This window comes from Rhipicephalus microplus, chromosome 5 (genome assembly GCF_043290135.1).
Source record: "Rhipicephalus microplus isolate Deutch F79 chromosome 5, USDA_Rmic, whole genome shotgun sequence".
Classification (NCBI taxonomy): domain Eukaryota; kingdom Metazoa; phylum Arthropoda; class Arachnida; order Ixodida; family Ixodidae; genus Rhipicephalus; species Rhipicephalus microplus.
This window is the reverse complement of record NC_134704.1, coordinates 141,903,733-141,922,173: the sequence shown is the minus strand read 5'-3', so window position 1 is coordinate 141,922,173 and position 18,441 is coordinate 141,903,733. Positions and strand designations below refer to the sequence as shown.

Below are 18,441 nucleotides of genomic sequence, written 5' to 3'. Positions count from 1 at the left end.
ACCGAACGGGCGACAGCGTTTCTTGGCACTGAAAGTAAAGCTACGTGTGCGCGAAGCTTCTGCGCACTACGCGAAGTAGTCAGATGTGGCGCACGTGTAAAGTCACCGGGGGGCACCACCATCATTTCATAAATACGCAGACGCCGCTCAGCGTTTCAGGTATGCACACGTAAAAAAGGTGCACTTTCTCGCGCTTTCAAGAACATGAAGTTACAACCAATAAATTATAAGAAATACGAATATCTTACTGGTCTGGGAGGCATCCTGTCTAAAATAGGTCCATGTAGAAAGTAAAGGAGGAACTTAGCTATATTTCACGCTTAAAATACGGGCGCTGATGTGGAACTACATCCACTGGTGGTCGGAAGCATGCGATTTGGTTCTGTAGCCTTCGCCTAAATTATAGGAAGAGCTGTCGCGCAGTATAGTTTCAAAAAAATGGCAGATCTCACGTACAGTGATAATGGAATATATGCGAAGCACGAATAAGGAATGTTGATATGTTAGTTTAAAATCAGAACAAAGTTATGAGGTGGAGGTAAATTGTGCCATACATGATTTTCATGTAATGATTATCATATTTTGACGTGTCATTTCCCGTCACATGATACCAAACATGGTTATATGTGGAGCAAGCAAAACGGCCGCTAGCGAGGTGTGAGCATAGCAAGTAGTCGTGCTTTACATGACTCACACATAATGAATATCATGCTTGGACCTGCCATTTGCAGTCGTCGTCCATTCACGTCATACAATACAAAAATTCGTATATGTGGCACACAATTAACGGCCACGAGCACGCTATAAGCGGAGCATGTCGTCATGCTTTACATGACAAGCATATCAGCATTATCACGCTTAGACGTGTCATTTACCTTCGTCGTCTCTTAAACGTCACGGGATACCACGTTCAGTATATGTGGAGCTAGCAAAACAGCCGCGAAGGAATCATGATCGCGATATGTTGTGCTTTATTACATGGCACGTGTGTCATGATTATCATGCTTGGACCACCCATATGCATTCGTCATTCATTAGGATAATGTGACATAATGCCAAATTTGGTATATGTGGAGCTGGCGGAACGGCCGCGAGCGCCTCATGAAGAGCTCAATATACTCCAAAGTAACGTTGACGGGCGCGCAAGGTGGGCGCAGCAACGCTACACTAACAAAACGCGAGCACTTCATAGTCTGACGCCAGGTGCGACCGACGCAACCAGTCGGCGCGATATGCAACATGCTGAATCTCGCGCCCACAATTCAAACAGCACTACATCTTCCTGTCTTCGTGATGAAGCCACTCTAGGAGCACTCAAATGCGCATGCGTCAAAGCAACGCAGCGCGGCGCGCGCCTACGAGTTTATTATGGCCGGCAGATTGGCACCTGGCGTAGCATCACCAGCGTCACGCGACGAAACGCACGCCGGCGCGCACGCTCACTGGGTCACGTCGATGTGTATTGGAGCCTTGTGTTTGGTATGTAGTCATGTTCCTACATGACGCGCATCTCATGATTATCATGTTTACACGTCACATACCTTCGTCGTTCGTTCACGTAACGTAATACCAAATTTGGCTTATGTGAAGCTAGCGCAATGGCCGCGAGTGTATCATGAATGTGGCATGAAGTGATGTTATCACATGACACGCATCTCATGATTATCTTGTTTGCATCAGCCACGTACCTTCATCATCCAATCATGTCCCGTAATACGAAATTTGGTACATGTGAAGGTAACGAAACGGCCGCGAGCGCACCATGAGTGTGGCATATAATAATGTTGTTACATGACAGGCTTTTCATAAGTATCATGTTTGCACTAGTCACATACCTTCGTCGTCGATTCCCGTCCTGTAATACCAAATGTAGTATATGCGAGGCTAGCGAAACAGCCTTGAGCGCATCATAAGTGTAACATGTAGTCATGTTGTTAGATGACACGCATGTCATGAATTTCATGTTAGGGTCTGTCGCTTGTGTTCGCCATGTAGTCATGTGATACACTACCAGTTTTGCACCGTCTCATGTGAGCGAAACCACCGCAAAAGCAGCAAGACCATGAAATGCAAATCCAGACTTTCATGACATACATTTCATGATTTTCATGTTATGACTAGTCATGTTCATCATGCAGTCATTTTATGACATACCAAGTTTGGTATTGATAGCAATATTGAAACAGCCAGGAGAGCTAGAAGTCGTAAGCGGCTAGATAGATAGATAGATAGATAGATAGATAGATAGATAGATAGATAGATAGATAGATAGATAGATAGATAGATAGATAGATACGCTCAATGTCACAAAATTTCGCTAAGGAATGCTTCGCATTTAAAAGGATGGTTTCTCCAAAGAGCGAAGGCGTTTTCTTCCCGTTTGCCGTCAATTTGAAACGCTTAGCGCACAGCACTTTGGAGACAACGCGAGCCACTTATTGACATCTGCCGAGATAACGGTTGCGCCGGAACTCACCACCACCCTGTTTTAACCAAAATTGCCAGCTCTTGCATAATCTACGCAGTGCTATAGTTACTATAGGTTTTTCCTTGAGGTACAGAGTCGCGCCAATGTGCGGCGTGTTGGGCTCCATGACTGTGCGAGAAAGTCATTGTCGGACCACGTAGGAGCCGTGCTCGCGGGACGTTGCACTTTTTTGCTTTCTCGTTTTGTAATCATAGTTAAACTTTATTGGTAGATTGAAGTTTACGAGCAATGACTTTGCGGTGATGTTCTTAGTGTGGAAATGATTGCGCCAAATAGCGTGTGTGACAGACATGAACATGGGTGCTAGTTCGTTCTACCCATTTGCATTTACAATCGAACCAGAATATCACTATTTCTCCGTCACGTTGGGCTCCGTTGAATATACTGTGGAAGAGGGCAAATTACATTCGAAAGTGCTTAACCCAACGGGGCTCGATAACGATAAAGATACATGCTGGAGTGCGTGTGTGCGTCATGATGGATTCAAAATATGAGATGTAAATGCCCAAATGAAGCGTGTTCTCGCTTGCAAACATTGCTCGTGCTTTAGTCATGAATAATTTATTGAACTTTTTGTTTGCGTTCTTTTTTTGTAATATTAGCGAAAGAGATGCTCGGTACATGTTTAGAAGCCCTGATTTCGTGCTGGTGCCTAGCACCAGCTGCACCGCTTCCTTCATTTGAATGATGCCAGTAAAACTTTCTTGTCGCATTTCACGCATCATGAGCCAAAGTAGATGCATCGTAATTTGTATGTATCAAGCACATGACCTATACCGTTGATTAAGGCTACACCTATTCCGCATTTATTTAACCTATAACGCTATTGCGCGTACATTACCATGTACCTTTGCAGTACCATAACCTTGTTTTTTTATTATTAAAGACACTACTATATTTATTTTCTACATATAGCTGGTACAAAGGACGTGATTACCAAGCAATTGCAGAGCGAATTGGCAAATTGCAGGCGACGCTATAGAGATAATGCAAAAACGCTATAGCACATGCGTAAGAATATTAGTCTGGTTTTATCCCTATTATCACATGCAACAATTACTGATTATCTCAATGCAGAAGTCATTTGAGTAAGCGGGGTGCAGAATATCCGGTGTGTGGCATCGCGAATGCAGTGAATGGTAACGCGCGCAAGGTGATTGAATTTATCTGTAATCCTCGACTATGACGCTTAGAGACCCTAAACCAAATATTGATTTTACACTTCTCTAATATTGTACCTGAAATCGCACACATCTCGATAAGCAAAATTGAAGAAACAGCAGTGATTATAACAACAGTGCCGATGCACGATGTCATTACCCTTGAGCGGCCAGACCTTGCAATGTGTCGGCTTCTCCGCAGCACAGAGAAGCCATTTCTTACCACGTGGTGGTGGTCAGTGAATAGTGGGGTTGGGACTTCTGAAGGTGGAGCGAGTGGCACCCGGAAAACATTGGCGCAACTCTCCCATATATAGGGGTTTACCTTAAACAGCAACTCCGCGTCACCTCTCCAACCACACCTCACTTCTTCCCGCAGGTGTCTCTGCAGGCTCCTTCGCCCGATGAAAGACGCGCGCCGTATTTGCGCGGTATGTGGAACATGATATTGACGCCTACGTCAATGCTAAATATCCACCGACATTGTCCCTGTGACAACTGGGATGTCGCTGTATACTACCTATTATGAAAAAGTGGATATATTTGAGTCGATTCATATAGTTTCCCCCATTTAGAATTTGACTTTTTTGCTGGTAAACTCGGAAGCATATACGTAAGTATGATTGTATATGGATGCGAAGCGGGCAGTGCTTTCCACGTTCACCCCTGAGTACTACTTGACTATACTCGGCGACATGTTTTCTTGATAGCGCTATGGTAGCTACAAAACCAAAGCGCATTGCTACTACCACGCCAAAAATTCTGATGTTTTTTCTACTGGCATCCCTGTAATAGATTTTACTTTATCTAATACGAGGCTCAAGCAGTTGCGAGAAATCGTAGATCATCATCATCATCTGCCCGACTAAGCTCACTGCAGGGCTAAGGCATCTCCCATGATCCGCCAATCAACCCGGTCTTGCGCTTTCTGCTGCCACGTTGTACCGCAGAACTTATTCTCATCAGCTTACCTAACTTTCTATTTTCCTTACAAGCATTTATCTTCTCAAGTGACCCAGTTAGTAGTTACTATTGTCATGCACCGAGAGCCGTGGAGACAAGACAGGAACAGCGGGGCAGAAAGACACGAGCGTGTATCTTCAAAACGAAGCGCTAACGCACACTTCTTCGTTCTCTTTGCCCTTTTCGGCTGACTAGAGCTTGCCGGCTCACAACTCTAGGTGGCATTATTCCCCCTCCCATTAGAGCATCGACTCGATGCTCGTACACAAAAGGACAGCAGGGCCCATAACGAAAAAAACAGGAGATATGATACTTACAGGGCACAGGGCATACGCAGGTGCAAAAAAATAATGTCTGTAGTTGGTCATAAGAAGAAAAAAAACAAACACAGTTCATCGTTTGTTCAAACCCAACGGACAACCCTGTCCACGCCAGAAAAACCAACCACAGTGACTGACGTTCGGGGGCGAGGTCGCTCATACTGGACAAGCTCAAGGCCTCCTACCGACGTTTCCGCAAACTGACGATTCCCCGAAGACGACGATACCAGCTGGTTCCGCAAAGATTTAATTAGACATTCCAGTGCTGCTCGACGGTCACAAAGCCGGTGCTTTAGTTGACATGGGTGCAGATTTTTCTATAATAAGTGAAAAACAGGCTGCTCTCCTGAAAAAAGTGACGATGCCTTGGAACCTCAGGCCAATTCGTACTGCTGGTGGGCACATCGTCACGCCACTCAGCGTTTGCACAGCACAAATACAGATTCGTGATTCTACCTTTGTTGTCGGCTTGAGCGTTCTCTATCGCTGTTCTCGAGACCTTATCATTGCCATGGATTTTCTGAGGGAGCACGGTGCTATCATTGACATTTGACAACGCCTCGTCACGTTTTCAACAAAAAGCGCCACACCAGAGCATAATCCCAGCCACGATCGCGTACATCTGCACGTAATGAACTATGCAGTGACGATACCACCGTGCTCATGTGACATGGTTCAGGTGGCATGTAACAAATCAGCACACGGTGAAATGGTGGCGGAGAGCAATCGATCCCTATTCTTTTCCCAAGGTGTCTGCGTAGCATGAAGCCTTGTAGACTTCCAGCCTGGCCGCTGCGAGGTTCTTCTTACGAACTTAAGCTACGGGCACCGACACGTTTTCCCTGGTACGTCATCGCCTATGCCTACCCAGTAACCATTGTGACTAAGTGTTTTGTTTCCGAGACAACTTATAATGCCGAAGCACCTCTCCGGGGCGTCGACAAAATTTCAACGCTTTCTGGCGAAAACAAACGAAGGCTTAACGACCTGTTGATAGAATTCCACGCCTGTTTTGCACGTTCATCGAGAATCCGTCAAACATCGATTACCAAACACCGTATTATCACCTACAGCGACGCACGCCCTATACGGCTCACAACTCTAGGTGGCACTATTATTGACCATCGGTTATGCTGTCTACGCGCTACCTACCTGCTCTATGACCATTTCTTCTTGATTTTAACTATAATATCCTTAACCCTGGTTTGTTCCCTGATCCACTCTGATTTTTTTGTCTCTCAAGGTCACACCTACCACTTCACTTTTCATTGCTTCCTGCGTTGCCCTCAATTTAAGCTGAACCCTCTTTGCAGGCCTCCATGTTTCTGCTACTCATGTAGGTACCGGCAAGATGCAGCTGTTTTATACCTTCCACTTCAGGATTCGTGGTAGATTACCATTCATAATTTGAAAATGCTTGCCGAATGTCATGTATCTCATCCCTATTATTCTAGTACCTTCACTCTCTTGTGTCGGCTCCGCAGTAAGTATACCTGTACTTATTAGGCATAATCTTATGCAATTTTCAGCTTGTGTTCACCTATTGCAAAGAGCTGTTTTCTGCCGGTAGTGCTGCGCATTACCTTAGTTTCTAAGAGCGAAGCTCTTTATGGCGTGGCTTGGGCGTTCCTCGTTGTAGTGCGTAACCACCAGTGACACATACCTGAAAGAACGATCCTTAGAAGGTCCGCTGCATGGCGGTACATGATGAATACATGATAAAAAGATGTAATATGGTGGTACTTGAACTGTTAACTAGATAAACGGACAGACGGACGGACATACAGATCAACGGCTGGACTGATGGACGCACGTACGAACAGACAGAAAGAAGTGTGAACGCACGGACGGACGGGCAGACAAACAGAGGGACGGCCGCACAAACAGACGCACGGATGGACAGATGAACAAATGAACGGGTGCAATGACGGACGGACACACCAACGGTCACACGGATGGACGGACACATGGACGGAGGCACAGACGGACGCAAGCAAGATCGAATGGACGGATGGAAGCACGGATGGACTTACGAACGCTTCGTCCCACCAATCGTCATTCACTCTGTGGATATGGTGTGATTCTTTAATATAAATTTTCAAACGTACTATTCTGCTTTCCGTGTCCTGCTGAGTAATCATGAGTTGCTATTCGTCCCTGGAGTTACTCATCAAGGCAATGTCATGAGTCAATCGCTGGTTACCAAAATACTTTCCACTGCCTCTTATCCCTGACTGTTCGCAATCTATAGGGCCCTGAAAACTTCTTGTAAACACGAGGTGAATAGCATATAGTAGAGATCATGCATTCATGCCTTGCACCCTTCTTCAATATTATTGTGTCACTTTCTTTGCGGAGAATTATGGTAGCCATGGTTCTGCTGAAGATTTGTTCTAGTATATCTGTTTATGTATAGGGTTCGCCGACACCCTGTTCTGTAGTGCCCGTATCACTGCTGATGGCTCGACTGAGTCAAATGCCCTCTCTTAATTCACGAACGCTATGTATAGGAGTTGGTTACATTCTCCGCATTCCTGTGTCACCTGATTGATATTATGATTATGGTCTATTGTGAAGTAGCCTGTACAAAATCCGGCTTTTTTCCTTGGTTTACTGAACAGTAATGTCGCCTTAATTCTGTTAGTTATAATTCTTGTAAATATCTTCTAGAGAGCGGTCAGTAAACTGATAAGCCTGTAAATTTTCAAGTCTTTGATGTCTCGGTTCTTATCAGTTAGGACTATGTTGGCTTTTTTCTAGGATTCAAGTACTCTTCCGGTTTTGCTAACGCGATTTATCCGCCATCTTTCAACCGGACGTTATGAGCCAGCATCACCTAGCCTTACTGTTCTTTGCAAGTTTTCCGTAACGCTTCCTCAAGTACGATACGCTGTCACAGAACGAGCGCTAAAAATGGGCGCTCCGCCAAATTGTCGCGACGAAATGCCGGAGTGGCGCCGCGAGGTCAAAAGAAAAAGAAAACAAACATCTAAAGGCTCCCCGGGGCGCGCGCTATCCCCTCGGAAGCGTGGCTTCGCCGACGAACCTCCTCACCCCACATCGGCGGCCGAGATAGCCCGCGAGAGTTCTAGAACGAAAGGGGCGTGGTCCTACCGAGTTGAGTCATCGGCCGGGGAGGGCATTCCAACCTTCTCGCCCTCTTCCCAGCCTTCGCTGCGTATCGCGCCGACGAAATGACGAGAACCGTCTGGAATGTCGCGCGCAAGGTATTTAACCGAGCAGCCGAGATGAGAGATCAGGAGAAGACGGAAGTTAACGCCAGAGCGCGTAGGGTATACCGCCGTGTGGTCGGCGAAGGTTTGGTCCGTAGGGACAAAGCAGGAGAAGAAGAGGATTTCCACCTGAGGGGTGAAGACTCGAGCTACAGGCAAGAGTGTGTGTTTACCGCTATCGAGCGAGGACGCGTGGCGACAGCTGCGTGAGTGAAGCCGACGTGTTCGGGCGAAGAAGTTGGGAGCTTGGAGAGTGGCCAATTGAAGACGCGAGGTTTCCTGGAAGAGAAACTTCGAGGGCGCGGAACGACAACAACGCCGGACTTTGAGTGATTCTCGGAAGAGTATCATTCAGACTTTTGTTCCAAGGACTTTGAACTGAATAGATTTTATATCTCTTTAGTCTTTAAGTGTCTTGGTTGTTCAATGCATGCGACTGCATTGTAGTGCGTATCATTGTCTGTGTCCGTTGTTTTGAGTGTGGCTGATTGTACTGTGTAGTACGTTGTTTGATTGGTGACGTATTGTATGTAACTATTGTGGAGTGTGCATTCTTGTGTGTTGTTTTCGATCTGCCAACTTTGAGAATATAATATTTGTTTTGTTTATCAACTCTCGGCTCTGACTTGTTCTTTGGGCCACAGCCGGCGTCTGCTGGCGCGCCAAAAAGGACCACTTCTAAATTGTCCACGCTTTCGTGGTGCGGTTCGGGGGGCCAATACTTCAGCCCTTGGAATTAGCCCGGCGATCGCCTCCCTAATTAACGGGACCTGTGTGTGACATACGCAATAGCAGTGTTCCGAAGCGTAAATATAAGCACTGAAGCTCGTGTAATTCGTGCGTGATCTCGTGCAGATAAAACAAAAACGTTTGAGAGCCAGAAACAAACGGACCATAAAAGCGATCAACGAATAAGTAGGAGCGAGCTGATCACCACAGTTCATATTGATATACTTGTTTAATTAGGCAATATTTTCAATTGCCAATTAGAAATATATTTAAGCGTAATATAACGCCTAAGTTGAAATAAACTTCGCGCATATTTGATTAGCATCAGCTGCCTCGCAAAGGGCGATTCAAAAAAGTGTGGTACGTGCCAAAACAAGCCACACACGATCAGCTTGACGTATGATTAGCACGGAGTGGGGCAAGAGCTCTTCATGTCTGCTGTTGTGTTCTTGCCAGAAAACTGATCAGGCGTTTCTTCTGTTTTTACTTTGCCTACGTCCGGGAGGTCAAAGGAGAGCGTGTTTGGTTGAAAGTAATAGAAGTATGTGTCCTGTAGTGGCATTGGAGAAAGGCTTTTCGCATGGCTACTGAGAAAAATAAAAGCCAGTGGCTCTAGGAGCTTTCCCTACAGAAATAAAAAAACATAGTGTACTGAACATCGACCAAATTATCCCTATGCTGCGCAGACGCCTTTGGTTTACCACGTGACCGGGTCAACTGCATGGTATAAGTGCTTGTGCCTTCCAATAAAGTTCAGTGGCGAGTTCAGCACAGTGTTGTCTCTTCCTTTGTCCTTGTCTATATTTTTTGAGGTGTTTTTACATCCCAAACAAATTATCCCCGTCGTACTCAGTCGAGAATTTTCCAGCAACAAATACGAGACGCAGTCGTGCTGGAGAGGGGGCGGGTGTTCCAGATCCACACTACTGGGCCTCGTCTCCGTTCGACGCTAGAAGCCGACTGTGCTCGATCTCGCCACCAATAGAGACAAACAGCTTCTCTAGTGAATTGTTTTTCGTGAAAAAACAGTTATTAGGTCGCATCAGCTTCATATATAACAAAAGTATAGTATTACGTGCAAAATCTCACGTTTTCAATAAGCCGATATAGGTGGCCAAGTTTTCCACATCCTCTTATCGTGAAACTTACATGAGCCATCTGCGCGACCAGATCACGATCATCACCGGCAAGCGGCAGTACTTGGACGTGGTTATTGAGCTGCTCGCGACCAAAGAGACTATCCTCGAGCTCGTCATCGGCTGGCTGTGCGTTCAGTACACCTCTTGGTTCGCCAACCGACAGCTGATCGCCAACTTTTACAACTACCCGGAGGACATCGATAAGCTACACCAGCGAATCTGCTTGGCCTACACTCTATCACTCACCGGGATCGCCCTGTTTGTGCCCTTCGTGCAGCGCATCTACACCGAGTCAGCACGTGAGGACGTGTGGCGCATCGCTCGGGCCATGAGACGCACCGTGTATCAGACGCTCGGCGAAACCACCTACCCCTGGCTCGACCTCAGCTCAGCCTTCCTCTACTTTGACGCGGCTGTCGCGTTCGACCTCGAATCCAGGTAAGTTGTCTGACACAACTGAACGAACGACACCAGCTTGGCTGTTTTGCTGCCTAAAGCACAATGGATGGTGTGTCGCAGCACACCACATAGAATCTGTGGGGGTTGGATATTCGTCACTGAAAGGAGGCCCGTATTCACAAACGCTCTTTGACTCGAAACTCGACCTCAAGGGATCATCAAGAGTTCTAGCGTTGCAAAAATCGCAACGCGAAATAGTACTCAAGTGTTCCTTGAGGTCGAGTTTCGAGTCGAGGGGCGTTTGTGAATACGGGCATAAATTTCTTTTCTGGGCCAGTTCGTGCGCCATGGTGTGGTGTGTGCGTCTTTGTCAAGCAAGAACTCTGGATTGCGCGGTAAAGATATTCCTGGCAGCACTGTAAAGGAGGATGCTACGTTGGTACTCTTATCCGCGTGCGTTGAGAACTGAAAAGTGTTTGACTCTCGATTCATGTAGCTTTGTCTCGCCATGGAGCTACTGCATGCGCGTTTCTTTTTTTGTGTGTGTGTTTTGCTCCGCATGACAGTTCGAAGTGTTATGAACCAGACAATGACTTCAGCTCCCTAGAATGCTCTAGAAGGAGCTCGCATGCCCTATATTCGGGGTCAGCTTTTCCCTTAATTAAACCTTAGCAGCATGAATAGATGGGCGTCAAGAAGCTCTTTACTGTTCCGTTTTGTTTTATTATAAAATAGGTAGCCGCACCGAAACAGCGACGCACTCTGCAAAAGTTACCAGGCCAGCAACTATGCATAATACGAATAGTACAGTACTCACAGGATGCTTCAAGCATTCGTCTTCAACGATGCAAAGAGGAATGCCATCTTTTTTTTTTTTTGCGGTTCATGAAGAAATCGCCCAGCACCACCTTTTGAAATCTCCCCTTGATTACACCGAACGTGCTTTTGCACGGCCTTCATGTCATGACCGGCCATCATTTTGATCAGGTGACGATGTTATACGTGATGTCCTCAACGAAACGTCACGACGAGGCCACAAGTTTTGTAGCCTCGTTATGTAATGATGTAGTCAAATGGTGAAGTCCTCACGTGATCATGACTTTATTTTCATTTTTGTGTTGACGTGGTCAATCCCCAAAATAAAAGTTCACGCTTGATACGGCGTCTAAGGCTACTAACTAAATATGTATACGCGATTTCTTTGATAATGATGCGTTTTAGAAGCATGGTCGCAATTTCAGCTCTCTGCCACCCGTCACAGGTATGTCCATTTTCCGGACATGGAGGCCAGCTTTGTGAAGAACCAACGGGACGCCACTAAAGCCTACCGCCGGACGAACCACAGGATCCTCACCGCGCTCGAACCATCGTGGTTGCTGGTGGACGACATGTACAAACCGCGTTTGCTGGAAGACCGAGCGGACTACGCTCTCAAGCCCTCCATAATGACGCCCCCCATGTACCACGTGAGCGCGCCAACTCCGGTGCGCCTGGGCACATACGGCGTTGAAGTGGCCAAGGCCACTGTACATACCTACGAATTGCTTCGTTACGAAGGCCACAAGACGTCTGTACTGGACCAGTTTCGAGAATGCTTCGCGAACGCACTGGAAAGAGAGGCAAGGGGAGAGTAGTGTTTTGCGCACTCAGTGAAAACACAAAACAATTTTATTTTACACCGAACCAAGAATTTGAACGTCGTATATCACTTGCAACAGCAAGAATGATATCTGTATCTTCCAAAAATAAATAGCTCCGATACAACAAAAAGGGATGTTAAATGTTTTGAGGGGTGAAGTTAGCTTACTTTTGCGGACAATAGAAGACGCGAACACAGTATAAGTAATGATAAACTGCGTTAACAATATCCCCTCATATTATGTTCTAAATGATTTCAGCAGAATTAAAGACATCTCATAATTAGCTTTTAGAGACAAGCCAGACTTCTGGCACTATAGGCTGTAGTTTTACCACACAGCTTGTTTTTGATTCCTGGTACGAACATGGCTGTGAACCCAGCTGGTGTACCCGAGTTTCGCAGCTCAGCAGGAGAAAGATACTTATTGAGGAGTAAGTTGTCAAAGCAAGGAAAATCCTATAGATCGAGTAGCTCCTCACGTTTTCCTGGCGACAGTCATACGAGATGTCGTCGCACGCTGTGAAGGCGCGTATCGTGGTGGCCTATTCCTGTTTCGGCCGTGTATCGTTGATCGCTGGGAGGGCACGCATAGTTTTAGCATTGTTTCCTGGCCAACGCACTTATTATGCCTCCTTGTAGGTCCTCCTGATTTTTATGGCAGCGAGGTGGTTGACATGGTGTTTAAGCCTGTGGTAGTGGTACTCTACGCTCAAAAGAGAATGCCTGTTTACGGTCGTCCTATCGCTTATTTCGTCCTGTCATCCTATTTCTCTGCGGGACGTAGGCAGGGAAATAAGGTGAAAAGTTCTTTTGGCATAGCCTCATTGTTCAAGAGGCTTATGCAGCTAAGTACTCGGTGGAGCGCGTTTTCGCAGAGGCTAGGTGTTCGTACGAGAATCCATATCTAGCTCAGTCACATGTTGCATACTCAGCTTCGATTGATTGATGATTTGATTTGTGGGGTTTAACATCCCGAAACCACGGCATGAATATGTCAGATGCCGTAGTGGAGGCTCCGGAAATTTTACTCCGGTATTTTAACGTGCTCCCAAATCTGAGCATACGCGCCTACAACATTTCCGCCTCTATCTCAAATGCAGCTGCTGCTGTCGGGTTCCGATCCCGCGACTTGCAGATCAGCAGCCGAGTATACCTTAGCCAGGATACTCAGCTTCCTTCGCCACAAGTTGTATCGGTCCGCATCGATGCGCGGCTGTTTAGTGCTGTGTTGTTGCAGCTTATATGCAGGTTAGGTCTTCTGGGAGAATTTAGTAATGACCCGTTTGCTTTCGGCAGTTTCGCTTACAGGCAGCATTGTATCCAGAGGCACGGTGACTTGAGCGATAGAAAATCTTGAAGGGCGTCATCTGAAGGGACTCGTGACATGCGGTGGTTCAGGCGAATGTAGTACATGTTACGGTCTTGTTTTCGCTACTGTGCTGTAACTCTAAATTCCAAACATATATGTCTGTGATCAGTTGAGATGCTCGGTGATCCCTTTTGTTTGCAGGTGATGAGCAGTTCTTTCCTTGCAGAAGTTGTGGGTAAGTTTTATGGCAGTTTGCGAGAAATTGGCTGTTACTGCAGGCTTTCAGTCTCTAATAACTTCGCGGTCACTTTGTCGCTGTATTTAGGAGGTAACGAAGAATTCCGCTAGTTAAAGTTTAGTACATGCATAAACAGCAAGAATGACAGGACAAATGCGCTTATTGGCCGCTTGGCTGGTTACACTTCCCTGTACAAGAACAGCAGCAACATGGAAAGAATCGCCAATCAGTACACTTGCTAGAAATAGAATTACCACACTGATCAAATTCTGTGAAGAAGACACATTTTCGAGAAACATAAGTAAACATTCCTAATAACATTTGAAGCAATGACATTTTAAGAACGAAGCCGTTGTTTTCACCGCATAGCTTTTACTTAGAGAAGGAAGTAGATAAGTGGGTTCAGACCATGGCTGGTGCGCAGTTGCGGAACTGCCGCATGTTTGATGCATCGGTTTAAACAATATGATTGGTTGGTTCACAAGGCCCCAATGTTCTTGATATGTGTAAGAGTACGCTTAGAGGTTTCATGTTTAAAAGAACACTTAGTGTGAGACTGATATAGACAGTCACCACGGAATATTTTCAATTTTCGATAGCGATCCCACGAATGTTAATTGTTGGGCACATAGGCAGTTGGCCGGAAGGCTTGCTTCAGTGGGGTAACTAGATTAGCTATTGATTTATTTGTACTGCGAGACCAAACAAGGTGACAAAGACGAACATTTGAAGTAAAATGTGCGTGATATATGTGACGTGTTTCTGTTTTATTCATAATAACCCCTGGTATCTCTGCAACATGCCTAAAGCGTTGAAAGTGACACATTTTCAGGCAGATAATAAAGTAACACCGTAAAGATATTTTAGCTGATGCGGAGCTACTTGTGTAAAGCTTTGTCTCACTGACAGTAAAATATTGCAAAGAGAGGACTTTATACTGTAAAAGCAGTGTCTTTGTCTTAGAACAATTTAGGATAAGAGAGTCTTTTTACCGATCAAATATATACTTTGTTAGCCTCATTTGAAAAACTTCAGCTTTGTTGATTCCTGAAACGAAGAAACTGGTATCGTATGCGTAAACAATGTAGTTAACCGTATATTCAACCTTAGTTACAATGCTTAAGAAGATAAAGTTTGCTGCCTTGATTCACACTCTGCTGCTAATCTCCTCTGCAAAAAAAGAATGTGATCACTGTTGGGTTGTAGTATAGCTGCTGCACTGAAACTCTTATAGAACCGCGTATCACATGATTTCTCGATAACTATCATTATTATTTCAGAATACTACGGGCACTTTCTGCACAGATGCGACGTTTTTTTTAAGAGTCTTGCTCAATCTTGAAGTTTCTTAGATGGCACCCCACAGGAAAACTCAGCGACGGTGCATAGAAGGCTACGGCACAAACGGGCAAAACGCTGCTACTTCACATCGCGCGTCAAACGCTGAAGCATATTGCCTTTGATCATGCTCACATCATCCTGGCGGACCAATATTATGTCATACAAATAAAGCAAATCTTTCATACACTTATAGTGAAAAGCTTTTAAAGTTAAAATTTCAAAACTACAGGCTGACTTGACGTTCCGTGACCGATTCGGTCCCTTCTTCAGCGGTGACAATTCGGCTGGCTCCGAAGCTGACTTTTTTTGTGTGTGTGTGTGTTTGGAGTGCCCTTCTACAGTTTCATTCTTTCCGTCGCTTTTCATGTAGCAGTGTTTTTTTTTTCACTGGTTCTGTAGAACAAGCACGCATATACTCGGTAAGGTTCCAGTAAAGCAGTTGAGATTTCCAGTACGCCAGCGACGTGATGGCTGGGAAAGCGCCCCACCTGACTTCATCTGCAAAGGGTGACACTAACAATTAAGCCTCTCCAAAACTTGCCTGCCGCATTTCGGTTCCATGTGTTCCGGGAATCGGTGAATAACTGATGATGATGATATGTGGCGTTTAACGTTCCAATACCAGCATATGATTAGGAGAGACGCCGTAGTGGAGGGCTCCGAAAATTTCGACAACCTGTGGTTCTTGAACGTGCACCCAAATCTGAGCACACGGGCCTACAACATTTCCGCCTTTATCAGAGATGCAGCCGCCGCAGCCGGGATTCAATCCCACGACCTGTGGCTCCGCAGCCGAGTACCTAAGTCGCTAGACCATTGCGGTGGGGCAGTCGGTGAAAACTGTCAAGGGTAGTGGGGAAGGAGGGCATCTTGGTGAAACACAAAGCCGTTTCAACAATCAGGTGACTCTTGCCATGACCAAAACACCTGCTGCCAAAAACAAAAACCTGAATCCTCGGGCTACTTTACCAAGTTCCATGCACGGACTGTCACGTCATCGGTGAGACACAAAGCTTCGCTGCAAGAACCTAGCAACATCGACACGGCGTGCCTAGCCCAAATGCTACATGAAAAGCTTTCGCGAAACACAGCCAAAATATGGACCATCCCAATATTTCGACGACGCCACGGGTCAATGACAAGAAAGGTAGCAGTACAAAAAGAGAGTTTTTGGAATTTTGCAAATCAAATTAACTCCTGGAAATATCAGTTCAACTTAAGCCTTAGGAAGTATTTACGTGCATGGTCTACGGAACCAGTGGAAAAAACACCGCAACAAAAAGAACGGAGGGAAGAAGGGCGATGGAAAGGCGGGCACCACAAAAAAAATAAAAAAAAAACAAGTCGCTAGCGTCAAAGCCAGCCGAACAATCACGCCTGAAGAATAAACCAAAGCGGTTTCGAAACGTCTGGCCAGTTTGGATCATTTATATTTTAACTTTAAAAACATTGACCAATAAGTGTCTCGAGAGTGTATTCTATATCGTATGAATTTTCATCCCGCCAAACAGTTAAATCAAGTCATATCATTGTCACACATTTCCACGTTTTTGTTATTTTATTGACACCTCATTTGCATATTGGCCAGTGATGTCACCACTGCTCAAATATGACGAGGTAACAGCAGTGAGAGCTTATATTTCACGCTCGTCAGTGTACCTTGCATGCGTTCTTTGTGATTGAACGATGCGCTGCGAGTTTCGAGCAACTTTTCTTGCCTCGCGTCCCATTTCATTTGTTGCTATCTCATTCATTGTTTCTCTCTTGTGGCGAAGCATCAAACTTTTTGTCGCCATTCAGGCTGTTCTAAAGATGAACCAATCCTCCTTACAAACCATTAGATCTAGGAGCCCAGAAATCGGTCTAGCACGAGAACCTTCTCACACCTAACTGAGCCCCTAATGACGTGGTGGAGCTTGTGCACAAAACATAACGCACTACATCTTGACATCTTCAGAATAGTGCGACTATACGCGTGTAATTTTCCAAAAGTACCTTGATGATATGCTCGATTGCTGCCACAAAACCAGTAAGTGTTGAGTACTTTATGCCATACGGAGTGGCGGTGCATAACTTCTTCATTGAAGCTGCTGTTATCACCACTCCATCAGACTATAAGAATAAAGGACCCACTTACACAGTTTTGAGCCCTGACTTGCGACGAAGCATGAACTACATTGAACACGTGCGCTCTTTTACGTGGACATAGCACCCTCGTTGAAGGTTCGTTGTGTCCAGAAGAGTAAATGTGTGGCTTATAGTGATAATTGTCAAAATTACTGCTTGTATTACTTAGAGTTGAGTCACGCTTGTGCACCATCTGGCCACAAAACGGTGTCAGTAATTTTCGTCGTAACCACCCGTTACCATGTACGGACATTCGTTCCAAGCTGAGTAGCTGATTGGGCTAAGCATGAGAAACGGAAAAACAAGACCCAAGATACATTGCTCCTCATATTTATTAGGAGCGAAGCTCCTTAAGACGCCACGCGAACGTCCTCAGTAGTAACTACCTCTCTTGGGTATGTGTTTTAGGGGAGTTTAGTTCTTGGCATGTTCGCTAGATGACGGTACTTGTGTATAATCAGTGTACGATGAAAAGATGCGAGATGGTGGTACTTAGAGGGTTCAATAGACAGACGGACAAACGAACAAACAGACGAAGAGACGCGTGGATGGACGGATCGACCCACGATTGGACGGATGGACGGATGCACAAACGGACTCACGCTTCGCCCCACTGATCATCATTCATTCGTGGATATGCTGTGATTTCTTTCTCATTGGATTCGTTTTAGCCAGGTTCTCTACTGCGTTTTTCTAGACGAAGCTCAGATATGATCTTCAGCCACATTGAGTCAGCTCATCATTGTTATTGTCATTTCAGGGGCGCGTGGACACCAGCCCTGGGTGGATCGAGGAGGTGGAGCACAACGTGCTCACAGGGGCCGCCTTGGACGTCGCAGTTTCGGTGCTCAAGCAAATGCCAGGCTACGACACTGACCGGCTGCCCAATGTACCGCTGATGGGCCACCAACTCTTCTACGTAATGCACTGTTACACGTACTGCGGGGACCAGGGCAGCCTGTCATCGTGCAACGAACCACTGAGACACAAGGAAGATTTTGCCATCGCCTTCTCGTGTCCGGAAAAAAGCAAGATGCGCTCAAAATACCAGTGCAAGAGCTTCTGACCGATAGCCTTGAATACTTGAATGAGACGCTTCGTGGCCAATGAACGCCGCCGCTATGAGGATACACGTCCTTTGGTAAAGTGTGTGCTGACGGGGGGAGAAGAGGGGCTCATTGAACTTACCACGCTTTATTAACTTTATATACACCTGCTCAGCGCAAGTATTTCACGAAGACGCACCATCATTTCCACGATGGTTACTTAGTCGATATGTCTCATACGCCGGCTTTCTTTATGTAAATGATCGCTATTAGTAGCATTTTGTCATATTGTCTATTCGCCAATCATCTG

At 45.8% G+C, this 18,441-nt stretch overlaps 1 protein-coding gene across 1 annotated transcript; it reads left to right on the top strand.

The window, feature by feature from the left end:
* The first annotated feature begins 8,951 nt into the window (after window positions 1–8,951).
* Window positions 8,952–18,151, top strand: LOC142817581 (uncharacterized). The gene is made up of 3 exons (XM_075894630.1): window positions 8,952–10,470; window positions 11,693–12,050; window positions 17,846–18,151. The coding sequence occupies exons 1-3, from the start codon at window positions 10,043–10,045 to the stop codon at window positions 18,149–18,151; spliced, it is 1,092 nt and encodes a 363-aa protein (XP_075750745.1). The 5' UTR covers window positions 8,952–10,042.
* The last annotated feature ends 290 nt before the right edge of the window (window positions 18,152–18,441 follow it).

Excerpts from the sequence above, each read along its gene's own strand:
- LOC142817581 (XM_075894630.1), top strand. The coding sequence starts at position 10,043 with ATGAGCCATCTGCGCGACCAGATCACGATCATCACCGGCAAGCGGCAG. Across the intron at positions 10,471-11,692 it reads GCGTTCGACCTCGAATCCAG|GTATGTCCATTTTCCGGACA; the intron begins GTAAGTTGTCTG and ends CACCCGTCACAG. Across the intron at positions 12,051-17,845 it reads CGAACGCACTGGAAAGAGAG|GGGCGCGTGGACACCAGCCC; the intron begins GCAAGGGGAGAG and ends TTGTCATTTCAG.